The sequence below is a fragment of the Cuculus canorus genome, chromosome 24 (genome assembly GCF_017976375.1).
Source record: "Cuculus canorus isolate bCucCan1 chromosome 24, bCucCan1.pri, whole genome shotgun sequence".
Classification (NCBI taxonomy): domain Eukaryota; kingdom Metazoa; phylum Chordata; class Aves; order Cuculiformes; family Cuculidae; genus Cuculus; species Cuculus canorus.
Window position 1 is genome coordinate 2,380,204 of NC_071424.1, and position 26,902 is coordinate 2,407,105.

The 26,902-nt window shown below is 51.6% G+C and overlaps 1 protein-coding gene and 1 long non-coding RNA gene across 11 annotated transcripts; one reads left to right on the plus strand and one right to left on the minus strand.

Annotated features, from left to right (window-relative positions):
- Positions 1–7,578: 7,578 nt before the first annotated feature.
- On the minus strand, positions 7,579–19,205 carry INKA2 (inka box actin regulator 2). 5 transcript variants are annotated; one of them, XM_054087785.1, is made up of 2 exons: positions 11,343–11,503; positions 7,579–9,860 (listed from the first exon to the last, which is right to left on the minus strand). In XM_054087785.1, exon 2 carries the CDS (start codon positions 9,852–9,854, stop codon positions 8,865–8,867), a length of 990 nt encoding a protein of 329 aa, XP_053943760.1. In that variant the 5' UTR covers positions 9,855–9,860; positions 11,343–11,503; the 3' UTR covers positions 7,579–8,864. The 5 variants fall into 5 exon arrangements, with proteins under 5 accessions (XP_053943760.1, XP_053943757.1, XP_053943759.1 ...); XM_054087782.1 differs by lacking the exon at positions 11,343–11,503 and adding an exon at positions 11,518–12,250 and having other exon boundaries at positions 7,580–9,860; XM_054087784.1 differs by lacking the exon at positions 11,343–11,503 and adding an exon at positions 10,471–11,315 and having other exon boundaries at positions 7,580–9,860.
- On the plus strand, positions 17,713–26,700 carry LOC128854430 (uncharacterized). Of its 6 annotated transcripts, none has more exons than XR_008453527.1 (4): positions 17,713–17,752; positions 18,350–18,460; positions 22,884–23,712; positions 24,285–26,699. It is a non-coding gene; the product is annotated as an uncharacterized LOC128854430 (long non-coding RNA). The 6 variants fall into 6 exon arrangements; XR_008453526.1 differs by having other exon boundaries at positions 17,727–17,752; positions 18,229–18,460; positions 24,285–26,700; XR_008453525.1 differs by lacking the exon at positions 17,713–17,752 and having other exon boundaries at positions 17,765–18,460; positions 24,285–26,698.
- The last annotated feature ends 202 nt before the right edge of the window (positions 26,701–26,902 follow it).

The following is a 26,902-nucleotide window of genomic DNA, read 5'->3' on the forward strand; positions in this document are numbered from 1 at the left end:
CTTCCCCACGAAATGCTCCTCCATGTGCTGCGCCCTCTGCTCTTGCTCATGTTGAGGTTCTTCGAGGATCTCCAAAGCCTCCGTCTGCTTTCTTCAGCGCTGCTTCCAGACACTGGATTTTCTTTCATTTCATAGAACCATGGAGTGGTTTGGGTGGGAATGGACCTCAAAGCCCATCCAGTTCCACCCCCATCCATGGGCAGGAACACCTCCCACTGGATCAGGGGCTCCAAACCCCATCCAACCTGGCCTGGAACCCCTCCAGGGATGGGGCAGCCACCACTGCTCTGGGCAACCTGGGCCAGGGCCTCACCACCCTCACAGCAAAACGTTTCTCCCTAAGATCTCATCTCAATCTCCCCTCTTTCAGCTGAAAACTGATCCCCTTGTCCTCTCCCTGCCCTCCCTGATCAAGAGTCCCAGCTTTCCTCTCCCAACGTTGGTCTGCCAGGAGAAGCAGTGACTGCTCAGCTGCCCCATGCAAGCTGTAGGTTTAATATCTTGTGCTAATTCCAGAGGAAACGAAATGGCTTGGGAACCCAAGTGCTAAGAGTAATTTTCGTTCCATTTCTGCTTGTTTCAGGGCCAGGACTGCAGCCTCGGTCCATTAAGAGATGCACGTGGATCGCTCTTTCTTCCTGCGTGGAGTGCTACGAACTCCGAGGGGACGCTGTAAGGGTAAAGGCATCTGTCCAGATGGCTCTCATTGCAGGGCTGGGATCTAAATAATTAATTTATAGTATCGTGTTCATGGCTTTGCCGTCTCCCAGAGGAAGCGCTGCAAAGTCCTTCGCTTGGTGCTTATTTTTTCCAGCTGCGATGTACGGAGAGATACGCGTCCCTGCGTTCCGTTTCACTTCAAGCTTGTTTGCTGTTTTTTGAAGGTAGGAAATTGTTGCAAAGCTGCGTCGCAGCTCATCCCACTCCTCACATTAAATCATATTATGGCAAAAAAACCCTCAACCCCTGCTGGGAACGTAATCCCCTCCGGTAGGGATGTGGAGAACCGGACCTTTGATGTGCTGTGGGAGCGATGGGTCGTCCTAGAAGGGATTTAACTGCACACAGAGAGGGGTTGAGCCGTCCCCCTGCTCACCTGTGATGCGCCAGCACCGCGGCCTCGGTTCAGGGAGCTCCCTCGCAGCCAGGTAGGGATGCTCCGGCGTTCCTAAGCAGAAGAAAAGGAGGTAGGAGGCATCACACACCCCCCCGCCGGCTGTTTGTAAGAAACCACAGGGTTTGCTGTTTTATGGGCAGGGGAAGAGTCTTATCGCGCCTATCTTTAGTGTGATTGAGGTCCCAGAAAATCTCTGCAGGAGGAGGACTTGTGCTCGACTTTGCCTGGCAAAGCATCTTCTCTCCTCCTATTTCTTAAGACCCTGTAGCTGCAAGCAGAGTGTTTGTTCCCATCCATTTGAGGAGACACCTCCAAAGGGAAATGACACAGATATTCCGTGAAAAGCTGGGATACTCTTGCTACCAGCAGTGCAATGTTTGAAAACCTGATGAGCAGTGAGTAGAAAAGATCCCTTCTCGAATTCTTTTCAATTCAGAGAACCCGATCTCTCCTTTTCACAAGCAGAGCTCAATTCAGGGTACAGGAAACTCAGCACAAAGCCAACGCCGAGCGGTTTTCACACCGTTAGCGGGAGCGCATGCAGATCAGGCAGCTGCGTGGGTGAACGCCTGGCCGGCTGCCGCGGACTCCAGCGATGGGGCTGGAACACAACAAACACGCCAGGAGGGGGAAATTGTAGGCAGGAAGCTCGGGAGAGCTGCAGGGACCCCAGAACGGGACCAAACGTGAGCCCCAACCTCGGAGCCCTGCAGGGTTACGTGGTCGTGGCCCCGAGGAAGGGACACGCTGGGCTCTGCAGGGATGCTGGTGCTCCCAGGACCCAGGCTGCTCTCCGGGATGCTTTTCCTGGGCATCGGCGCTGGCTGATAGGAGAGGGTGTGCTCAGCAGAGTCACCAGGCTCGGAAAGCCGTGTCCCTGCCACGTTACCGCGCTGCCTGGCGCAGCCTCTGCCCACGCTGAGTGAACTGAGACCTCATTTCATGCTGCCCTTCAGAAGGGACCTCGTGCTGCAACGCCTTCAGTCTGGGCCAGAGGGGAAAGAGATCCTGCAGCGTTCCTGCTCGCTGAGGAATGTTTTCAGCCCCAGGAGATTGGTATAGAGCACAGAGGACAGCAAATGCAATGTGGGGGGCTGGGAGTGACTCTTCAATGATCCCCAAAAGCCAGAGGGGTGCTGCTGTTAGCATATGCATTTAAGAATAAAGCAACTGCTTCGTCGGGCAGCTGCTTATCCCAGGACCAGCATCTTCTCCCAGTGCTTCCCTCTGCTTGTGGAGCCTGTTCTGCCAGCCTTCAGCCAGGCTGTCACCGGCACAGCAAAGGGACTAATTAAACCTGACAAAACGTCACGTTCGTTATCTCTAGGTTTGAAATGTCACATCGCTAACTCCAGCCCGATGTCGTGAACGTGGCGAAGCCCTCTGGGAAGGTCCAGCCTGAATTGTTGGCTTCATCTGGTAATGAGGGAGCCGATCTCCCTGCTCCTTGCTGGAGTGGTGGGACCCCCGCAGCCCCCGGGGCAGCACACCGAGCTGGCACCGAAGCTGCAGTGAACCCCCTTTGTGCTCCCAGCGCCTGGCTGTGCTCTCAGAGAGGCTCGTCTGCCTTCCCCGGGACGCTGCGCCAGCCCCATGGGAGCGGCGACAGCCGGCGAGCAAGGTCAGCCCAAAGCTACGCTCCCTCTGCCCTTACCCCAAGGCCGTGGCCACATCCAGCCCCTTCCCCTGGTGCTGGTGGAGGAGCCTGAGTGGGCTTTGGTGCAAAGGACGGGGTGAGTGCGAGCAGCCTCCTCTCTGAATCCTGGTGTGCTTGTGTCCTGCCGGCTCTGGAGGGGGTTAAGCATCGTAGAATGGTTTGGGTTGGAAGGGATCTCAAAGCCCATCCAGTTCCACCCCTGCCATGGGCAGGGACACCTCCCGCTGGATCAGGGGCTCCGAGCCCCATCCAACCTGGCCTGGAACCCCTCCAGGGATGGGGCATGGGTCCGTTTATAGCATGTTGGGAAGTGTGTTCCAACTTAACCTTGAACCCAAGGTGAGGACCGACACAGGATCAGCCGTTTCTTCTTTCTGGGATATTGATTTTCCCCCTTTTTGCTTTCCTGTTCAGCAAAAGCCAAGAAACCGGAGCCAGCTCGGAGACTTTGCTCAATACCGCAACTGCAGGAAACACTCCTGAAAAAAACAGGGATGAGAAGTCTCTGGAGAGGGTGAGCGATGGCCAGAACTGACCCTGGCTGCAAGGAGCCTGCGGAAGTTGGTCCCAGCAGGGATGCTGAGCCGGGGCAGCGCTGATCCGAGGGGTGATGGCGCTACCAAACGATGCCACGGCCTGGCCGTGGTGCAAGCCAAGTGTTGCAAGAAAACTGGGTTTTATTTATGCTGTAAACCCGGCACACGAGAGCGGCTGCCAGCTGGCAGGGGCTACAGCTGCTCCATTCGAAATGCCACGTGGGTACAAATGAACTCGAACAAAAGGGAAGAGAAATCAAACACAGCCTCTTTCTGCAGAGACAGGGATGCTGAGGAGGCACCGTCCGTGTTCTGTCATAGAAATGCCACTCGGAGAGGTAGAAGATTCCACTGCTGATTAATTACACGATGGAGGTGATTGGGAATGTGCTGGAGTGGATTAACCGGCGCTGGGCTTTGAATGAAGTGGATCTCAATTCAGCCAGGATGGGGCAATTGGTTTCTTTCCTGCCAGCCTCCGTGCGAGGGGAATTGAGGGGAAATTGTTAAATTTGCTCATTCCGTGGTCAGAAAGGCTTTCGGGTTCATTAGGCGCATCAGCGCAGATGGTTAACGGGGAGCAGGCAGGGAAAACCCATCGCAGCAGCCGCCCGTGGCTCCCCTTCCTCCTGCCCAGCGCCGGCCTAAGGAGCCCCGTCCCGATGTCAGAAGAATAAGTTGTGAAATGGTTTTGAAAATAAATTCTTTTTAATTACAGGCGTATTTGTGAGCCTTCTGGAGGCCATCTGGCCCGAGGAGCGGGCTGGCGGCACCGGTGGAAGGGGAAGCCCAGGGAGGCAGAGTGAGGAGCAGCTCCTGGAAGAGCTCTCTGCTAATGTTAAGAGCTAAATCCTCTCTGTACATTAAGCCGTACAGGTTAGATCCAGCACCGTCCATCTCAGCGGGGTGGGATCCACTGGGCAGCGGCTGAGACACGGTGCTGTGTGATGGGGGCTTCCGAAGGGGCTCGGCTGGGCTGCTCATCCAGTCCCGGCAGAGCAGGAGCCCGGCCACTGAATCACAGAGTGGTTTGGGTTGGAAGGGACCTCAAAGCCCTTCCAGTCCCACCCCTGCCATGGGCAGGGACACCTCCCACTGGATCAGGAGCTCCAAGCCCCATCCAACCTGGCCTGGAACCCCTCCAGGGATGGGGCAGCCACCACTGCTCTGGGCAACCTGGGCCAGGGCCTCCCCACCCTCACAGCAAAACATTTCTCCTTAAGGTCTCATCTCAATTTCCCCTCTTTCAGCTGAAAACCATTCCCCTCATCCTATCCCTGCACTCTCTGATCCAGAACCTCTCCCCAGCTTTCCTGGAGCTCCTTTCATTGCTGGAAGCTGCTCTAAGGTCTCCCTGGAGCCTTCTCTTCTCCAGGCTGAACAACCCCAACTCTCTCAGCCTGTCCTCATTCGAGAGGTGCTCCAGCCCTTGGATCATCTCCTTCCCGCACTGCACGCTCCAGAACTGAACGCAGATTCAACGTGAATCCTGCAGGGCAGCAGGAACACCCAACTCTTTCCTCTTCCAACCTGCCCTGCTGCGCGGGAGGGGACTTCCAGCCTTCGCAGGAGATGTTCAGCAACAGCCTCTTCCACATCAAGAGGAGAAATCCAAACCCACCAGCGACCTCCTCCTGCAAACACCCCGTGCGGAGCAAAGAGCGGCTTCCCTCGTGCCAGGTTATAATCCCTGGTGTTGAATGAATGTTATTGGCATCAAATTAACTCCAGTGCCTCTGCAAACCCCCTGAACCGAGATTTCTGATCCATCGGAGTGCCCAAGCTCCGAGTGCCGTCGCTGCTTTGCACGGGGCGAGTTCATGGGGAAATGAGTTGCTGTGATTATTGTCCTGTGTTTGGCATTACCCCCTCCTATCAACGATGGGAGAACACAGCCAGCGCCTCATTAAAGACTGTCATTGTGCTAATTAGATAGGTTTCAGACTTAATAAAGGAGAACGATTTCATGGCAGTTTCATACAAAAAAAAAAAGAGGAAAAAAAAAAGCAATTATCATTTCAGGAAAAGTCCCTGGGGAGGTGAAATTATAATTCACAAATCCTCCCCTGCTCTATTAGCAGATCCTGCTCTGGAGACTAAATGAGGTGGGGTGTCTGGCTTGGCTGATATTCTTTATTATTTGAATGCCTCTTAAAGAATATTTATTAAATATTATTTTGCTCTTAAGCCCTTTGAGATCCAACTGCATTCCCTCGCCATTTCCAATTGGCTGTCTGAAGCCTAGGTCACACTGGATTTGTCACCACAAACACCCTGGAAAATCCTATTTCAATGCAAAACCCCCTTTGAGGAGGCACTTGAGAGGCAGAGAGAACATAAATACGTTTGAAATATAATATATATATTATATAATATAAATACGTTCGCCCAGGGCAGCGGTGGAGTCCCCATCGCTGGAGGGGTTCAAAAAGTGTGTGGCCGTGGCACTTCAGGACACGGTTTAGCGGGCACGGTGGGCTTGGGCTGGATGATCTTAGAGGTCTTTTCCCACCTTAATGATTCTAGGATTCTATGAAACGTTGGCTGCTTGGTCAGCTGTCTGTGCCGAGTGCCCCGGGAGGGATCGGATCGAGTGTTCATCCTCCGTGGTCCCCAACGCTGAATGCTCACAGGCAGAAGAGGAGGGAGGAGCGGTGGATGCTGGGACCCAGCACGGGCTCCGATCCCACTCGGGATTCGTGTGGGAATGGCATGGGCTCAGCAGTGCTGCCTGATTATTTGGGGTGGGAAAGGAATGCGTGGGCAGCAGCTGGGGCCAAGAGCTGCCCTTTCCATGAACAATAGAATTTCCTTGGAGCAGGGACAGCAGGCTGGCTTCAGCTGACCTCCCAGCAGCTCCCGGGGAGAGCGTGCGCGGGCAGGATGACCCGGCACTGCCCCACGGGCCAGGACAGCTGTCGGGAACACGTGGGGCCAGAAGTGCTGGTTCTCAGGAGAAAATTCCCAGCAGCTCCTGGTGAGACCCTGTGGATGGGGAGAGCAGCACCGTGGCGGCTGCCGGGGAGGGGATCCGGCGTTGGCAAGGGATCAGGCGTGCCAGCAAAGCCAGTTGGACTTTACACAGCCCCTGGCTTACCGAAGCTCTGCGGGGGCTGGAGGTGTGGGCACCAGCGGGAGGAACAGGGGGTGACCCCCAAGAGCCGCTTTTTCCATGCAGGAAGTCCCCAACGTGCATTTGAAGCACCGCATCTCCTTGCAGAAATGCATCCTTATTCTTGGATGTATTGCTTTGGAAAGGGAACCATGTGTGGGAATGTCCCCTGTATCCCTCGACCAAAGCATCGCTGTGGCCACGGTCGTGCCTGTGACCCTGCTCGTGTTCGTTATCCGTGCCCCTGCCCTTGCCTGCTGCCCCCACCACTCATCACAGCTGAGAGCGAGTGCTCATCAACAGCCTTAAAACCCCCCTGGGGTGGGCACTGAGCTCCCTGGGGCCTCTCTGCATCCAGCACGGTGCTCCTCTCTCCGTGGGCTTAACCTCCAGCCCCAGCAGGTACGGCCGGGATGCGCTCCTGGAGATGGGGATGCTCTTGGGAACGCCGCTGCCGTGCCAGCTCTGCGCTGGCTGCCGGGGTTGTACCTGGGCAGAGGGAAGCCCTGAGGTGAGGTCAGGCTCTCCAGGGACCAAGACTAGTGCAGGAAAAGCTCTTACTCTCTCTTACAAAGCTCCTTCTCTGCTTTGGAGACCTCCTGGAAAGGTTGGTGGGAGCTGGGAGGGCAGGTTTGTTGCAAACGGGGTGAGCTAATGGTAAAAGAGAAAACCAAAAGGCTTTGGAAACAGCCTTTTGGGGTTCAGAGGAATGAAGGAGGGGAGAAACAGTCAGAACAAGGGCTGTGAGGAGGCAAAACAAAAGCTTGCTTGCAACTCAGGCTCCTGAAAAAGCAGTGACCGTGGCTGTCAGCTGCTGCCCCGCTCTGCTCTCCTTGTATGGGCAGAACCGGGGCTCCGCGTGTGCCTATATTTAATTTGCAAGAGGGGGGGAAAAAAAATCCTCTCTCCATGCCTCTACTCCGCCGGCCTCTGCCTCGGGAAGTTCCAACAGGAATAGAATTGCACGGTTCAAACAAATGATCCTGCTCTTGCATATGAGCCTTTCCTGAACTCGGAGTGAGCGGGACGGGTTTCCGCAACACAACGCTGCGCACACGGAGCAGCGAAGCTGAGGGATGCGGGGACAACCCCCCCCCCTTCACCGCAGCCCAGCTCATGGCTTGGTGCCACCTTCGTGCTGGGGCTGTGGAGCTGCTGGGGCTTTGCCTCAGTCACGTTCAACCCCTGGAGCCGGCATGGAGAGGACCCGCAGCTCTGGGGTGACGTGGCCCTGGCCCCTCCGTGGCTTTTTCTACGATTCCAATCACCCTATGCCTCTACGCCGTGATTCTCCTTCAAACATTTCTCCCTCTGCCTTTCTCCGAGCTGGGGGAGGATGATGGATGTTGGAGCGTTACCTGAAGGCTCTCAGGAATGTGCATGTCTGCAGTGGGACATCCCTCTGGAGCAGCGCTGGGACCCTGGCCGGGACCTCCAGCTGCAGCTCCTCCTCTCCCCGCTACGATTTATATCCTGTCCTTGAGTGGAAACGCTCCTGGCTGCTCCCCAAACTCCCCAGTCCCGGCTGAGAACAGGCTGGCACGACCTGCACGCGCTCCCGGCTCCAACCCACACCAGCCCAGCCTTCCGTGCCTGCTTGGCGGAGAAAAGTGGGATTGAGGTCACCCCGCGATGGAGACAGATGCCACTTTATTGGGAGCTCTTGGAGAGCCGGACAGTGAAGAACTTGGTTCGGTCAAGATGAGGTTTGTACACAACAACAGAAAACAACAATAAACATCTGGTGCAACCTCAACAATGAACTCTTGGGACATCACATCTGGTGTGACCGGTGGGGTTGTGGGCATGGGAGGAGAGGCAGAACCTGCTGAGAACTGGAGGGGGACAAATATCCGTGACAGGAGAATGTGTCTACTGGTGTAACTGGCAGAGGGAGGAGGGATGCTGGAGATGCAGTTTGGGGGGGGAAAGCCCAACCACTGAAATGCAACAAAGCTGGGGCTCAAACACCCAGTGAGCAACCGTTCAAGTCTTATAAATTCAAACTGGTTTCTGTCAACTTAAATAACAAGTGCTTGCATTGCGGGCTTGGAACCCAGCGGAGTGCACGCTGGCAGGAATAGATCTCTTTAACAAAATTATATATATATTTGCACACTCATACACACACGCAGTGAGCTTTGGTGGCAGCTCTTTCACCTCGAGACGAAGGCAATGCGCCCGCAGTGGCCGTGGGCTCCGGCACCGCTCACCCCAAAGCTACTACAGATTGGATTCTTTTTGCCAGTATCGGTCCCCCAAAGCCTCCTTGCGTGGGGCTGCCAGCTGCGGCTCTGACTGCTCCGGAAAGCACCGCTTCCAGGCAAATGGAGCCCACAGCATGCTTTGCAGAGGACTACTCTCATCTTGGCCTCTCCTAAAAAAGACGTGTTGCTCCTCTCTGTTGTGAAATGCCTGGTGGAGTGAAGAACGCTGACAAACTCAGACCCAAACAGCGGTATTGATGTCAAACCTGGATTGGGTGTAGTCAATGTTATCATGGACTTTCTTGGTGCCCATTTTGGGTTTCTCACTGTTGCTTTCCACCTTTGGGCACCTCTCTGCTTTGCCGTGATGGTTCTGGATGTTCCCGTGAAGTGGGAAGTAAAATGTCCCCTTGAGTTTGTTCATCTTTTTGGGTCTCTTAGAAATTTCGGGCTCTTTGTCTTCCGGTGGAAGCCAGCAAGGTTTCTCTTTGAGAAGCCTGTCTCTGTCTGGCCGAACGCTCCTCAGGAACTTCTTGAAGATGTTGGCTGTGAGGGAGAACTTCTTGCAGAGCTCCTGGGATCTGCTCATGGACAGGGATGCCTCGCTCTTCTCCGCCTTCTTATCCAGCTCAGGCAGATCCAACCAGTTCCCAACCAAGTCTGCAAAGATGTTATCCCCCAAGATCAGTGGCTGCCGATTCCTGCTCTGGGACAACAGAGAGGATGTCCAGTCGTGGCCATCGTCACAGCCCGGGCACTCACAGCACTTTGGCCACCCCCTAGCCTTGCCCTGGCTACTGGGTTTGAATGTCCGTGGGCGGACGTGTTCTGCTTTGATGGAGGAAGGTCCTTTTGGGTGACAAACATCCTCATCGCAGAGGCTCCTGAAGGAGGAGGAGGAGGAGGAGGTTTCTCTAAGGTGGCCACTCTCTGGAAGCATAGCGGGATGGGACAAACCCACCGGCCGTGGCACGGCACAGGCGTGGGACGTGGGGCTGCGTTCCTCTACCGATGCCTCCCCCTGCAGCTGCTCATCCTGCCAGAGCCTGGGGACATCTCTGCTGCTCGGGCAGCGCTGGTGCTGCTCGATGCCAGGAACGGTGCTCCGGCTGCCTGAGATGTCCAACTGCTCCAAAGCTGTCTGGACCTGGAGGAGTTTCAGCTCCTGCAGTGCACCCATCATGCAGTTCATCTGCTCGTGCAGCCCGTCCCCGACCTCCTTCATGGAGAGCTGTGGAGGGAAGGAAGCAGACATGGAGTCAGCGTCCCCAAAAAACAGGAGAGAGCAGGACAACTTTGACCAAAGAGCAGGAAATCTGGGCTGAGCAGCTTTCTGAAACATCACCTCTTCCTCCCCACTACATTTCAGACGCGTCCTACCTATGCGACATCCATTTCATGCAACAGCAATCAGATTTTTCTAGGAGTCTCCCTCTAGGAATAAGAGGAGCTGACAGGAGGAGTGGATTTTTCGACCTGACAACAAAAAACAAGTCGTTTGAGTTCCTATTAATTGCTTGGCAGAAACCCAAGGCGCAGAACTGTGAATGGGTTCGGCTGCCGCCAGTTTTAGCCTATTCTTCTGCTTTTGTGTCTTTTGTGCCCTGAAATCAAGAGTCGGAACAATGAACAGAAGTGCCTTCCATAGAGAACCTTGTTTCTTTACCTAAAAGTGCTAAAGCAAATTAAAAATACTCCACTAAGGATCCCATTGTTAGTTTTGAAGGTCTTCAGATCTTACTGCCCTCACTGCGGGCAACTCGTGGGGAAGGACAATCAAAGACATTTCAACGCTCTTGAAATTTTGTCCAAAACAACCAACAGGCTCTAAAATCACTTACATTAAACTCGCAATCTCCAATTCCCAGGCTAAGACCTTCAGCAGCAGCTCTGCCTCAGCCCTGAGCCTCGCCGGCAAGATTTAACTGTCTATACTCGATTTAAAATTAGCAAGTTGTTTTCCAGAGCTTCTCAAGTCCCCCCTCTTCTCTTTCGCCCTGTTGCTTTCTCTCTCTCCTGTAGGATCCAGATCATATTCCCAAAGCGGCACCATAAAACAAATGGGCGATACTTTCCAACAGCTGCTGCTTTTTTTTTTTCCAGAGGGAGAGAGAGAGCAGGGAATGGGAAGGAGAAGGGGAAGAGCAGCAGGAGCTGGCGGTGCAGGCATGGCACATCCATGCAAGGTGGTTTGCAGAAGAGATTACTGCGGGGTAGGAAAAGCTTCAGCCTATGCCGTTGCAAAAGGTTTAAAAGGCTCCTCACAAATTTTGTGCAGCGATAGACCTCGTGCTTAGGGTGGAAAAATGACAGATGCATCTTAGGTTTGGAATTGATTATCTTAGAGGTTTTTTCCCAGCCTTAATGTGTCTATGATAATACGCTCAGCTTCAAATTAGCAAGCTTTACTTTTTTAGCTTTCCATTTTAACTAAATGAGCTCAATTTCTTGCTCTGCTTCCGTTTCTGTACCCGGATCTGACCGGTGAGGAAGAGCAGGCATCAAAAAAAAAAGAGATCTTCCACAGCAATCTCACTCTGTAAGCACACGGCTCCTCGGCGGTTTCTGACCACAAACCTCTGTTTCAAACCCCAGAACCCCAAACCAGCCAGCAGATAACAATGCTTTTTTTCAAAGCTTCACTCCCAAGAAACTTATTTATCGTCTGGAAGGGAGCACACAAGCTACGAAGACACAGAAAATCAGTCTTTACCTTCCTGGTTACACCCTCGAGTGCCTCCAGCTATCTGATTTATCTGAGCAAAGAACCCCCTGCTCCTGCAGGCACACAATTACCGCCGCGCTCCCAGAGCAGCCGAGTGCTTGGGATTCCCGTACAGAAGCTGGGCCATATGCTCCACCAGCCTCAGACAGAACTATCACCTTACCTCTCCAGCTTTGCTGTAATGCCTCTCCTCCTAACCTTTCTTGCCTTATTAATGGAAGTCGGTTTTATCTGGGGCTTTGCAAAAAGCTGGATTTGGAGCCAGCTTGGCCCCTCATTGGCCGCTTCCCACCAAATCCCCCGGCTGGCGCCACGCCGTAATCACAACACGGGGAGTGACGAGGGTCCCGCGCTAATGACTGGGCTGAACAAGCCCTCAGCATATGCTGGGCGGCTCCGCTCTTCACCTCATTGATTCCATTAACTCCCCTCGCTGGGTGGCATCGTTACCATCATCCCTCATCCAGCAAGATGCTCTCAGGCATTACAATTCCATAGACAGTTTATCATCAGGTGGTCTTTTCTCACAGGCAGATCCCATCTCACCCCAACAAGAAAAGACCCCCAGCCCCAAAACTTCAGACTCGGGTATTTTTCCTTCTGATCAAACGAGCTGGCTCTGCCAAACGTGGCACCAGCATCAGCCTGGGGAGCCCGAGCCACTGGAGAAGCGGTGGGAGATGTTTTCGGTCATGGAGGTGCTTTTCCGTAAGTGACTATGAGGTTTGGACGCTTCCGCCTGCGCCGAGGGCTGAGCAGTCCCTGTCACGGCAGAGGGGGAGGAAGGGGCATCTCTGGGACAGGACTCGTCTGTCCGGTTTCAGCAACCTACTCTGGGATGGGACGAATCCTGCCCTCTGGACTTAGCTTTGGTGTCCCTCTGGCAATGTGACTCTCACCATCACCAAGAGAGCTTTAAAGATTCCAAAGCTCTTAACTCTGCTAAACCTTTCGGCTGTGCAAGTTGTAAACCAAAGCAAACAACCACCCCCATCTCCCTTTATCTTTTGCTCTTCATGGTATCTGTTCAGTCTTTAACAGAGCCGAGGAGGGGGTTAAACCCAGCCCGAAGTGCAGTCACCGCTGACCAAATGGTCTGCAGGGGCTTGGATTCCATCGACAACTGAACACCCTGGAGTATTCATCTTGGAGAGAAAACTCTGGCTGTTTAACAGCCACTCTCTGCTGTCTTAAGCTGAAAGAGGGGAAACTGAGATGAGATCTTAGGAAGAAATGTTTTGCTGTGAGGGTGGGGAGGCCCTGGCCCAGGTTGCCCAGAGCAGTGGTGGCTGCCCCATCCCTGGAGGGGTTCCAGGCCAGGTTGGATGGGGCTTGGAGCTCAAGGCTGAAGCAAAAACCACTGTAGCCTTGTTATCTCTGTGGTCACAAGCCTCATGGAGAAGGAACTCCAAATTGTGATGAAGTGCAATTCCAAACGGAGCACGAATGTGACACAAAACCCCAGGGAGCGCTAACGTGACATGGAAAGAGACCCTGACCATACTTGCTGGGGTTATGCAAGTGCCGTTGCATAAGCCAGCCTCTACGGGGCATCAGGAGATGTTCTGCCTTGGGCATGTTTGTGAGCTGTAAATCCCAAAGCTGTTGCTGAATCAGCCTCGCGCTCAGTTGTGCTGCAAAGCACAGGGGAAACAGCATTTGTTGCAGAATTTCGGGTCCAGCACAGATCTTGTTCATCAGCCTCTTCCCTGTGGGTCTCTGTGCAAGATCAGCATCCTCAGGAACTCGGAGTGTCTCGTTTGAGACACTCTGCGCTTCAATGCAAGTGGTTGTTTGGCACCTCTGCTTCCAAGAGAAGCCAAATTAAAACTACGACAGCTTTCAGATGTTCAAGTTTATCTCTATAAACCAGTTAATCAGATGCTGCAAGTTGCATGTCATTATTTTGGGGTTGTCCTGTGCAGGGGCAGGAGTTGGACTTGGTGATCCCTGGGGGTCCCTTCCAACTCAGACACTCTAATTCCTGAAACTTTTGCAGTCCTTACAAATCGGCATGAAAAGGTTTTATTTAGTTCTGAAGAAGCCAACAGAGATGCCTTTTACAGCAAGAGAAGCACTCAGCGATGATGCACATGTTCTGCTTCAGTAGCCGGGGTGCAGCGTGCGATGGTAACCGCTCCTTTCTCTGGCAGTGAGGCATTACTTCCAGATCAATCCTTCCGTGAAGGCACGAACAAGGCAGCTCTGGCTCAAGGCTTCTCCACAGCAAAACCTGCTTAAACCACAGCCACTCTGAGCACCGAAGGGCAAAACGCAAAAGCTTTTCAAGCACTATCAAATGATCAAGGAAATTTCAGTGTGAGCAGGGGGAAACCCAAACAGCGAGCATCTCAAAAACTGTCAGAGTTCAAATATGGGGGTTTTTTTAACCTGGGAAACGTACCAGCCTGAGTAGCAAAGACATCCGTCGCTCTGTAAGCCATTCCTGATCAATGATTTCCTCAAAACGCTTATTCCCTGAACTTGCAACCACAATGGGTTTATAGAATTTGTAAATCAATGATATTCCACCACCGATTTACACAGCGAGAGGACGGCTTGCCCCGGGGAACATCCCTTGGCGGTTTATCTAATTCAAGGCTGAGTACCAGAAATGGACAAACAAGGGAGATTTGTCACTTCCCAGGTAAATAAGTAACTTCTAAAATCCATTTTAGGGACCAACATTTTCCTCTTGGCACCTCCATTCACCAGTTCTGAGAACTGCGTTCCCATTCTCCCCCTCGAGCCACAGCTGTCGGTATTCCCACCCAGCTGCACATCTGGCTTGCCTGGGGCCGCGGATGATTTGTGATGCTGATGGGAGAACAGGGAAAACCCAGCGAACGCAGCCCGGCTTTCAGCTGAGCCCAAAGAACTGAAAAGGTGTTTGTCGGAACGAGGAGGAAGACAGATGTCCGGCTGAGGTAGAAGAACTGCACGGGGAGGAAGTTATCGCTAAGAGGACAGGAAAGAACAAATGGCAAATAACAGCTCTTAATAATAGCGCTGATGGGCAACAGAGCCAGCAACAAACAATTGGTATTTAAGGAGGATGACATAATAGAGACCAAAATTATTTCAGAGCTGCTGAGCTGCTGATTTTGTTTCTGTGTTTTCCTTTGGGTCACTATCAGGATTAATCTTCAACGAGCCCGCGACTGTGGCTGGGCATAGTCTTGAACACACTGCACGGTTCAGAGCTGCTTCCCAGCTCAATGTCGTACCTTCCCGTCCCCTGATGGGTGCCAAGGGCTTACAATCTTCTTTTTGTCTTTGCATTTTACCGTAAGAATTTCAAGTCTCTTTTTTTCAAGCCTCATCTCTCCCGAGTTTTAGGTGTAAAGGAAGATGTTAACTGTGAGCTCACAGCTTATCTGAAAGAGGAAGGATGCTGAAACCTTCCCAAAGATTATTTTCCCCAATAGTTTAAATAGATCTTAAACAGATGTTAACCATGAAAGACACGGATCACATCATTCAGTTCACCACCTTCCTTACTCCATCGCCTTCCTTTCCACTGTGATGATACTATTCTGTGCTCCCCCATCACGCTTGTTGCGTTTAAAGGCAAATAAGAAAATCAGTTCACTACAACCAGGAAATACATGGACCAAAGAATTCCAGCCTTCAGGCTTTTACTCACAGCCCAGGGCTAAGAGAGACAAGAAGCCTCAATGTATGGATTGGCCACTGAAGATGGATGGCTGTCAGCCCGGCGCTTTCCTTCACCAGGGTCTGGCCTTTAACGTTCCTGAATATGTGCAGCTGGAAGCCTAAAACCATCCAGCGTTATCTTTGGGAGTCTTCTCTGGAAATAAAAAGCAGACAAAGGGCCTGCGAGTGCTTTTTCTCTCCAGAGGCTATATGGGACTGGACATCCTCTGTCCATTTTCTCCTTTGCACCTTCCCTTAAGGCAACCCCAAGGAATGGGATTCGGCGACAGCCACACTGGTTTCTGACAAGCTCTGCAGCAGTGATGGGAAAAGCCACCCTTACGGGGACTGTTTTATCGGAATGGAGCTGTGCGTTTCCACCTGTTGGAATTGTGAGCGGTGCCTCAAGGTCTGTCCTTTACGCAAAGCACAAGTGCTGCCCCTTCAGCAGCAGCAGTGAAAATCCAGCAGGCTCCTTCTTGAGCGTGACACGGTTACCGGAATAGGACCCGGTGTGAGACAAAGAGTAAAAATAATGGGCTGTAATTTTCACTCAGACGAAATGTTCTATTCCTGCAAGATATTCATAGCAAGAAACATTGTCTACCAGGACATAAATTAATATAGGAAGCGAGTCAGACTTTATCAAACTCACTAATGCGATACATTTATGATGAACGTGCAGGGAGAACATTCAAAAGTTTGAGTCAGAGCAGTGGGGGTTGGTTTAAACACCGACTTTAATACTTTTCCTCCTAGGAAAAAAGCAACAGAAAGCCTGGATTCCTCAAGAAAGACCAAAATGGGCAAAGTGCGGCTACAACTCCAGCTAACTCGACTGCGACCCCTCGCCGGCCACAGCCACGCAGGATGAACCTGCCCCGTGCCCTCACCAGTCCCTAGCTGGATAATAAGTGATTTATTCTTGTTGAAGAACCCTGAAGCCCCAGTCCCATGGTAGGGGTGTAGATGTTGCTATGTATAAATGCAAACAACCCCCATGTCGGAGCGTTGACGGAGGTAATGCCATCTGCAGCAGGAGCCACGGAAATGAAATTCCTCTCTGCTAATCCCCGAGCAAGACAATTCTTGTTAAATCTGATCTTTCAGCTGAGATAACGCTCTACAACTTGGAAAGCAGACATCATATTTCTGTGCCTCAGAATGATGTTTGCAGACTCTGAATCCAGCCGATAAAAGTCAAGAGGACATTTAGCGTGGGTATTAATTACGTTAATGGAAGAGCTGCAAGCTCTGAGGCACATTTCACAGCTGCCCTGGGAAGGACAGATGACAGGAGGGAGAAAGCACAACTTCTTCTACTCCAGGGCAGCAAACCAGCACTGCATAGTCTCGCAAACCACATCGCATCCATAAATCTCCAAGGAGGTGAACAAGGTCTTCTGTATTTTCTACATGCAGAGACTGGGATGCAAAGAGCTGACTTGTCCAAACCAGCTCCCTGGGCTGGGAGGAGGACCCCAACTTCGGCAATCGATCCGAGCGCCCCATCTCCCACACCCCGCTGGGGTGAATGCCTGTGTCAGCTGAGGCTCTCCTGCCCGCGAAGCATCTGCGTGTGGAAGCTTCTGAATGAATCCCACTCAAAGGGACATCGCCGCACGCCAGAAACGATCAGCTTACAATGGAAAACATGCGATGGGAAGAGGAGCTCTCTCATTGAGTAAAACGCGACAACTTCAGCCTTGAGAGCCGATGCAGGGCTTGCCCAGAGGCGATGCCCAGGCCAGTGCAAGCACGCCCGGACTCACGCTCATCGGCGCCTTGTCTGGCAAAGCTCGGCGTGATCTCAGCGCAGGCTGTGTCTCGAAATGCTGGGGCACAGCAGCAGCAGCCCCAAAGAAGCATACAACTACTGGAATATGTTTTTTTAATGCACAAAGCGGGAGAAAGAGAAAAATCAGTGCTGGAACCCTTGAATCCCACACTGGTGGGGGATAGCGTTGCACTTGACGATAACCTTTCCTTGGGAACCGGGAGCTGTGCCAACATCCGCTCTTTTGTGAGACAATCCCCTCCTCAAAACCAGCCAAAGGCTGTTTTACACGGACAAACTAAACCGTAGCTACTTGAACGGCCTTTAGTTTTGCCACGTTACCCTCAGAGCCTGGTGCCCTAAATAGGGACTTTTTGCAGCCCCCCTCTCTGCCGCCCTGCAGCCCTCTCGCCCCACCGGAGCTCGGACATAAAGCAACCCAGTGTCTCTCTGAATTCCCAGCGATGCCGTGGAACTGGACTCCCATTTAGCTGCACCCGGGGTGGCTCATTGTGTCGCTCTGGCCAAGTCCTTCCCACCGTGGCATGTTTCTCCGTTCTGGTGCATTTAACGCCCGGAGGCAGGACCTGCCCAGCACTGAGGAAAGCGGGAAAGCAGCTGGGTTAAGAGGTTGAGTTCCCACTCACCACTCCATGCAGATGGTCCCAGCTGTCTACCACACCGCTTGTCGATCTTTAAAGAAACATGAATCCATTTTAATTCCACCCTGTCTTGACGCTATCTATTTTTTTTTTTTAAAAGCCATTATTGCTCAGGATATCGTTTATGGTTGTTTGAATTAATACAGTCCTACCTGCACCGAACGCAACCCACAGCTCGCAGACGCAAGGAGCTGTCTCCGTCGGCGTGCCGGAGGGCAGAGGGTCCCGCTGCCACCCCACGGGCTGTCCCACACGCCCATGCCACCACGACTGCGCTGATACCTCAGCGATTTGTTGTCAAAGTAAGTTTTTAAGTTTAAATATCAGAAATTGCGGGTGGGAGGCGTGCAGAGTGTGAGCAGCAAAACCCAAAGGTGTGATGATCCAGGCTGCTTTCAATGAGGTCAGGAGTTTCCCATGGAGGTGACAGCTGCCCCTGCACACTTTTCTAAGCCAAGCATAGACGAAAGTCTTTGCCAGGCTAAGGTGTTGCGTTATTAATATTATCAAAATTGTCGCCTTTTTACAATCTCTGTAACAAACTACTGCTCAGATAACGAAACCAATGTGTTCAGAAGACAAAACGCAGCTTTAGGACCCTTACTCTAAGCACACTCTTTCACACGTTATTCTCTTTACCCATCTCCCATCTCTCCTCCCAACTTGTTCAGATTTTAATGATCTAGGCGATAAGGTGCGCGTCCCGGTTTACAGCCCACATGTCACTCATGGCACCCAGCGTACGGACACCAGTGACACTCGTTTTCCTTTGTTTTAGTTTGTCTCCCAGCTCCTCTAGACTGGGAAATGTCAGCAGGTTCACGGTCGCTCTTTGCTGCCGTGTTTACTCAGAGCTGAACGATGCGAGCCTGCGTCCCACAGCTCCGTTTGATCCGCAGGAGCCCAGCTGCCTCCAGCACAGCTCCAGCCCTGGGCTCAGCGGTGGCTTCGCTGTCTCTGCACCAACTCAAACGCTGCCGCTTACCCGCGAAACGTCTCCTATAACACAGGTAGGACAACAACGCTTTCTATAAACCCGCGACGTTAAGCTCCGACTGAGACAACTATCGGCCAAAATCAACATCCTATTAAGGATAATGTTAACCAACATCCTGATTAAGGATAAAACTCGGGGTTTTGTGCACTCAAACTTCACCCACCCGTTTCTGCTCTGCCTCTCGAACCCTTTTGTTCCCATTATCCATTTATCGGAACAACGCGCCGCTCCCCAGCCGGACCCACGGGGGGTTGGAGTTCTGCTTTGGGAAGCGCCAGTTCTCCCTCCTAACCCACCCCAAGCCCAGCCAACACCTCCTGGCATGCGGACAAGCCCCAGCAAGTTCAGGGAGCGAGGATCCCATCGGGATAGAGAAGGGAGAGCGCCGCGCTCGCTCATCACAAAGGCTTTCCCATTAAAGAAGAAATATTCGCAGAGGGTGGCAAACGCAAACTCCCTTTTACATCGTTTTCATCCCGTAAACTTAATTCTTTTCGGAGGTTTCCGCTCGTCTCAGGCGCGGGGATCGGCGCGTTTCCCCGCATCCCACCCGCAGCATCCGAGCATCACCGCGAATAACGGGGGGCAGCGGCGAGGGACCCCCGGCGGGGATGGGGCTGCCCCCCTCCCCCGGTCTCAATCGCCGCCCCCCGGTGCCGGGACCCCCCCCAGCCCCCTTACCAGCTCCTGCCGGAGCCGCCGCAGGTGCTGCTCCATCGCCCCGCCGAGCCGGGGCAGCGGGGGCGGCTCCGGGGGCGGCTCCGGGGCGGGGGGGGGGGCGGCCCGAGTCCCGCCTGGGGCGGGGGGAGACGGGTCCCGCCTGGCTGGGGAGGGGAGGGGGTGTCCCATGGCCCCTCCTGGCGGGATTGGGGGGGAACCCGTGGCCCCTCCTGGCTGGAGGAGGGAAGCTGTGTTCCCTCCTCGCTGGGGTTGGGGGTCCCGTGTGCCCCCCTGGCTGGGATTGGGGGGTCGTGTCCTATGTCTCCTCCTGTCTGGGAACCCGTGTCCCCTCCTGGTTTGGGGGGACCTCCCCCCCCAATGTCCCCTCCTGGCTAGGTAGGGGGTCCCGTGTCCCCTCCTGGTTGGACTGAGGGGGGAACCCCTGTCCCCTCCTGGTTTGGGGGGACCCCCCCGATGTCCCCTCCTGGCTAGGGTAGGGGGTCCTGTGTCCCGTCCTGGCTGAAGGGGGCTGGTGGTGTCCCAGGTTCCCTCCTGGCTTGGGAGGGACCCATATCTCTACCTGGGTGGGGTTGGGGGTCCCATGTCCCCTCCTGGCTGGGGTGAGGGGTCCTGTGTCCCTCCTGCCTCGGGGGGAACCCATGTTCCCTCCTGGCTGGAGTTGGGGGTCCAGTGTGTGTGTCCCCTCCTGGATGGATTGGTGGGGAACCCCTGTCCTCTCCTGGTTGGGGGGGGCCGAGACCCATGTCCCCTCCTGGCTGGGGTGAGGGGTCCCCTGTCCCCTCCTGGCTGAAGGTGGGGTGTGGTGTCCCATGTCCCCTCCTGGTTGGACTGGGGGGGAACCCGTGTCCCTTCCTGGCTAGGGGGGGGATGACCCATGTCCCCTCCTGGCCAGGGATGCATTGGAAGAAGGATGGGGGGGGGCATGCCCCTATCTGTCTGGGGTGGCCTGTGTCCCCTCCTTGCTCTCAGAGGGTCCCATGTCCCCACTTGGCTGTGGGGCCAGGATGTGATGCAGAGGCGGGGTGGCCCATGCCCTTGGCCGCGGGGCCAGGGTCCCTGGCGAGAAGCTTCTTGCACCCAAGCGAGCACTTCGCAACCACCAGTAGCGCAGGACTTGGCGCAGGGAATGCTCCTTTCTCCTGCAGAGAAGTTTGCTGGTGCCGTTTGTTGTAGTGTGGATCCTGCACGTTGCTCTGTGGAGCCGGAGAACCCCACCAAAAGCACGGATTAACCTACATGGCCTTAATCGCGACAAGCGGCAACACCACCCGGGTGTGGATTTTCCCATACTGTCCTACCCAGGGCTGCACTGCTGTGGGAATGTGCATCATTCCTGGCCAAACTGCACGTGGGGGATGCTCCAGGTCTCCCCCCGGAAGGTACCAGCACCACAGGCACTGAAATTCCAGAGCTGTTTAGGTTCTAAAAGACCTTTAAGATCACCAAGTCCAACCCTAAACCTCACACTGCCAACCCCACCACTAAACTGTGTCCCCAAGCAAACTGTGTCCCCTTTGGACACGACCATCCTGTTAGCAAACACCCTTTGTCAGGCACAGCTCGTGTTAGAGAGCCGCCCAAAACAGGTGTCCAAAATCCTTAGCATGGATTTCTTTTCAGAGCAGCAGTTTCTTTTCCTTGCTGTGTTTTACAAGCAGCGTTTCAGCTGTCGGGAGCCTACAAACGCAGCAGTGACTGGAAAGCTCCCGGCTAGGAGGGGGCATTGACGGTGCCGCAGATGCGCTCCTCTGCGGGCAGGATTTTGTACCTTGGATCAGCAGCCTTTGTCACTGCTTGTCACCATGGGAAATTAAATGGGAGGACAGAGGGGCCAGGAAAAAAATACAAGCACTTTTGAATTATCAGACTTCAGAACTGCATTGAATTTGAAAGAGTTTGAGCTTTTCAGCATCTCTTTTATATATATATATATATATATATATTATTCTCAGCTTACATGCAAAATGTGTTGGATGGGGCTTGGAGCCCCTGATCCAGTGGGAGGTGTCCCTGCCCAGCAGGGGTGGAACTGGATGGGCTTTGAGGTCCCTTCCAACCCAAACCATTCCATCGTTCTATGAATGTGTTTGTTAGATGCTAAATGCTGAGGCCCCCGTGACGAGTCACCAAGGTTTATCTGAATCATTCTGCAATGGTAAAGAACTTGATAGGATGAGAAATGCTACTTTGAGTTCTCAAATTGGGATGAAAAAGCTAATTACTTGCTTTTTCCTGTAAATCAAAGACTGGCTAAAATCTTTGCCTTTCCAGGTCTTCAGTGTTTGAAGGAAACCATTGTCTGTTGGTGGTAATAGGACTTTGTTTGTTTGTTTGTAGAAATCCTCTGTGGTTTTGAAAGCTGACCTTTGTGTCCAAATCCAATTGAAATAAGAAATATGCGAGCAGCCCTTTCCTGTGTGTTTGGGAAACACTTTAGAATGAACATTCTGGAACGATCCTTCCAGCATCTCTTTTATTACTGCTCAAATTTCCCATCTCTCCTCATTTCAGGGTGTCCATTTCCTATCTGTTAAGAAGGTAATGAAACTGCATCTCTCTTCAAGGACCTGAAGAACGCGGAGCAGTGAAGGTGTTAACATATTAAAGAAATGGCCTTATAAAAGAGTTAATCCTTTCCAGCGGGGCAGGCTATGATGTGAGAGGGATACTTTCCAGTCCTGAGTCTTCCTTAAAGTCTAAAGCAACGAGCGCTGCTACGATTTTTCCATGAAACCTGGCTGGCTTTGCTGGCCAGCTGGTGTTCCCCCTGGCCCAGGGTTGGGGTCCGTCTGTCCCCAGCCTGCCCAAGCGTGTCGAGTGTCAGATGGTGGGGCTGAGCAGCCAGGCAGTGGTAAGAAATCAGAGAGATGGCACCATGTGGAGGCTACACGCTGAAACACGGCCTCTGCCAGTTATTAATCGTACAGCGAACGAGCCAGCTTCCCTTTCCTTAGACAAGAATCCATGTTCGAGGCCAACCCCGGTCTCAGTCGAGGTTTCTGGGCTGCTTGAGTGGCTCAAGACCTTTATTGCTTTTCTCCTACTGGTCACATAGAATGACCTGAGTTGGAAGGGACCCACAGGGATTATCGAGTCCAACTTCTATCCCTGCGTATGACAACCCTAAGATTCACACCCTCTGTCTGAGGGCATTGGCCAAATCCTTCTGGGATGTGGTCAGGCTACTGTGGTATCGTGCTCTTATAAATTGGTGCATTATCTCGGTTCCATAGAGTGATATGCGGGCGCTACTTCTTCCCCGAGGCACGGCACCAAAGCTGAAGTGTGATGCCTTTTTCTCTTCACCTTTGTAACACCAGGACCTAGGTTCAGCTGGTCTGTGCTCAAAACTGATGGGTAATCTTAATTTATCCAAGCCAGCTTCGAACAGCAGCATTTTTAGATATTCTTGTACACTTGGTGGAGAATAAGTTAAGAGGAGGCATCAAGAGGGAATGACTTCTGTTCTCTTGGAGTTACTGTGTTCAGACAAAGCAGATTGCTGACGAGCACTGTGGCTTTGGCATCATGATAAGCTGCATGGACTCAGACCCAGGACTATCCCACGCACAGGATGCTCTCTCCAATGTTTTCTTTACAATACCATTTTTTTTTTAAGATCATGTATTCCTCAATTTGTTTTAACTGATGCTTTTTCACAGCATTTTCACTGTTCCAATACAAAAGAGATATAGAAGACACACACGGTAGTTTGAAGCACCAAATCTAAGTTAAACGCTATTCGATTTTCCTAGCATTTAGGAGGCCAACTGCAATTGGCAGATGCTGCAGTCCAGAGAGCTCCCATAACACTTGCAGGACACTGAACAGCATGATCTGCTGGCAGATGAACAGGAAGAGTTTTCTGCCTCCGTTTGGCTCTATTTAAAGTCACCTTTTTGATCAGTTTTTCAGCCTCCGGGGCTGCTCGTGTCCCATGAGGCTGATAAAGGAGTTCATGAGCACAGAAAAAAAAAGAAAAGATCAGAATATTCATGTGAGTCAAACTCCTGGGAACTTGCAAAAGAAGAGAAAAATCTGAACTATTTTCTCAGCAGGATTTCCTTACTAAGCAGCCTTTTTTTCTCTTCTGTGTAGGCAACTGGTTCACAGCAGCATCGAGACTTCGTGCCAGGCCCTGCGCTCCTTCCACTCTGCCGTGGTGGAAACCATGAGCAGATGGTGCAGTACAGTGGAAAATCAGATCTCTGAAAACGACCGAGCTGAGAATAAAACACCTCTAAGCAGAAATCTACGTTTTACTGCAGGATGAAATGAAAAACTGAGATCTTTGGGCAAAAAGAGTGGTGTATTCCTCACTCCTTCTCATCTGAGAAAGCATCCATCCCTTCACAGCTGAAGGCTCATCTCATTTGTTGTCTTTCAGTTCATTGATCTGGATTCTTGGGGCTTCCACGTGACCGTTCTTTGCTGAACCAACAAGCGTGGTTATCACTGAGTTTTCTTTCGTTTTTACTTTCTCCCAGACCTTTCCGAGTCTCTGCCCACTTTGGCTGCAGCGTGACCTGAATTGCATCCATCTTTGTTTAAAGCCACTGGAGCATAAACATCCGGATAAAATAGGTAAGAATATAAGGTCAGAACTTGAATTCTGGTTTTATGTTTGTGCATAAAGAGATGACTTACCCCTGAAAATTTCTTCCACTAAGCTGAATTTATTCTATACAGTCTCCGCATTTGTGGCCTTTAAAGTTCCTGATGTGCCCCTACCTCACTATGCTCCTGTCTCAACATTAAAACTTTTAACTCTGCTCCAGCCACACTCCAGCTCCTGACATTCCTCTGCTTGCACTGGAGAGCCAGGAATAAGTACCAGGGTAAGGAAATCTTGTGCATTTGCTGTGCTGCCTTGTGTTAAAGAACTATTGGATTACATCTCGGCTGGCTGCGTTTTGGTGACCTAGATCCCGCTCATACTAAAATAGCTGAAAAATAATTTAGCAAACGCTGGTATAAAAGCGTAGCTAAGATTAAAATGGGGTGATATTTATTTATCTGGAGGAAAAAGCTAGAAGTGAACTACTGGCTTTTCTCACTGATATATACACCTGAAATAACTGCTCTGAACTGATACCCTGAGCTCTGCTTTCTTTTTATCTATAGCTGTACCTGTAGTGATCCCCTCTATCCTTTAGATTCCATCTGAAATCCGTGGAGTTCTTCTGGATCCTTCTGAAGGACATACCTGACAAGGAACCAAATCCATTCATCAGGAGGGCGTTGAAATAAGGGCACCGTGATACCCCATCATCGTTATCATCGTTTATAACAACTCCACGCACCAAGCTTGCTGGAAAAATATCCAAGATTTTGCCAATTACTAAAGCAGATTCTGCTGCCCCAGAGAGTTGCTGCTCCTTGGTAATTTGCCATCCGGCTTTTCCTTCCAAAGGGAAAATGAATGCACAGGGTGCTTGGGGTCAATTTTTGGTGGCTGATATGAAGTCACTGTCTATGCTACTGTCAGTGGCCCTTTCACTGTAATGCGCTTTACTGTACAGGGGACAAATGCTGTTTCCATGGCAGTGTAAACATAAATACAGGACTCCGGAGTGAGTCACAGGTGCTGCAGGGGATGGAGAAAGTTCACTGTCTCAATGTGAACTCATCTGGGAGAGGAGGATGGGATTATCTCACTTTAAAAATATTTTATAAATATGATGTAAACCAAGATTTATTCTGAATAAGTCCATGTCTGGGCAGATATGGAAGAGAAATCCTTTGAAGCTAAAGGAATAATACAAGGCAGGTTCTTGTTTACAGTGTTCAACTCTATAACGAGTGTATTCTTAAAGGATACACACAACCTGATAGCTCTGGGAGCCAGTACAAATTCTCCACGAACCCTTTATTCCAGGCTTTCACAGAGTTGTGACAAGAATTTAACGATTGTGAATGAAGAGTAAGTTCCAGAGTAAGTGAATGAAGAGTAAGAGGAGAAGATGGATAGATCTGTGGTGACTACATAGTGCTGGTACGAAGTACTGATCGAGATGCTTCTTTGTGTTGCTTGTGTCAGCCTTAGGAGGTCTGGGCACATCAAATGTGTGATAGGGACCTGTGCCTGGTGCCTGAGAGTTTGAAGACAAAGGCTTTAAAGCCTGAAATAGCAAGAATCTGACCTTGAGTATCAGCAGCGTGCACCTCACAAGTCTCTTGTAAGATCACTTATCTAGAGCTTGTACCTGGATATATGGATTCAGAGGAAAATGAACCTTGGATAGAATTAAAATCTAAGATGTAAGGTGCATGTTGTGACAGGGACAAGAGGTGGTGAGCCCTGTCTTGGGGGAATAAACCATGCACTCAGTAAATATGGGAGCAAGAGTTTTCCCTAGCAAGAGTTTTCTTCTAAGCCCTAAAACCTAGAGGTTGGGTTATGATCCCAAGCCAGAGAGTTTATATCCCTTCATCAGAATGAATTAATTCTTTAACTTTGCAGCTCAGAAAGAGGACTTAACTGCTTCTTCTACTAACCCAAATCTTTCCCCAGGACCTATTCTGCCTGCAGAGTATTCAACTCAATTGCCCAGATTTCCAAAGTCTGCTTTGAGCAGGAATACTTCCTTTTGACCTTACCGCAAGCAAAACCAAAGCAATGTCACGGCAAAACTGCAGATTGCTCTTGGCTGGGCTGACGTGTGAATGTTAACAATGGGAATTCAGGACTTGAGAGTCACAAAGGTAAAACAGATCCTGAAGGCTCAGGATCGCTATTTGTACTCAAGGGAGAGCACACAACACCCAGAGAGTTTGGAACAAAGTTAGCAGCAGTAGGAGTTGAGATCAGCTGTGGGAATAAGGGTTAAGGGAGAAATAGACACTTCTATTACATCAACTGATATAGCTGTGGGTGTTTGACCTAAACCGGCCACAGCCCCGTGGGTGAGGGCCCGAATCAAAAGGAGAAGGACAATGAATCTGCCGGTCGCGGTGTTGGAGGGTGTCTTGGCATACAGACATTGAGATGGTTTGGAATCCTCCCTCCTGCAGCCAATGGAAAATGAAATGAATATCTACAAACAGCAGCATCTTTCTGAGTGAAGGTGATGAGTCTGGGCAACTCATTAACAACACACCACGGCCAGTAACGTCTGCCTCCAGATCACATCGGGTGTCGTGCGTGCAGCCTCAGGGAGAAAAGGAATATGTGAGGAAAACAGAGGGGGAGCCGTGCTTGGCGCTGGCTGGTTTGGGCTGTTTCATCACCTCTTCCCTGCCCTTCCCCCATGGGAACAGTCACTTCTGACTGCTCTGCGCTGTCTGTTTAAATCACATCAATTTAAAAGGGTTATGCGAGGCTGTATTTCATCAAACATTTGCTGTGACCAGGTGTCTCGCTCTGTCTCCTTTCCCAGATTTATCCAGAGGTAATTATCTCCTGTTGGACAGGCGTTTCCCCTTGGGGACCAACAAGGATATCCACTTAAAAATTAAAAAATAATTGGAACTAACAGAATGCCTGCAGATCGCTATCCTGTTACCCCTGCTCCGGAGCACGGATCTCGCCCCTGCCATCTGCTCTGTCCCAATGGGGCAGGGGTAAGCTCTCGAGCTGGAACTCTTCTCTGTCCTGCAGGGCCCCACTCTTGGTTGGTACTCAGATTATCATAATACTAAAAAATAACAACTGAATAGGGTTTGCCTGACTTTTTCTCTCCCATCAGGAACACAAACATGAGAGGAGGGACTGTTTACAAAGGATTGTAGTGATAGGATTAGGGGCAACAGGTATAAACTGGAGAGGGGCAAA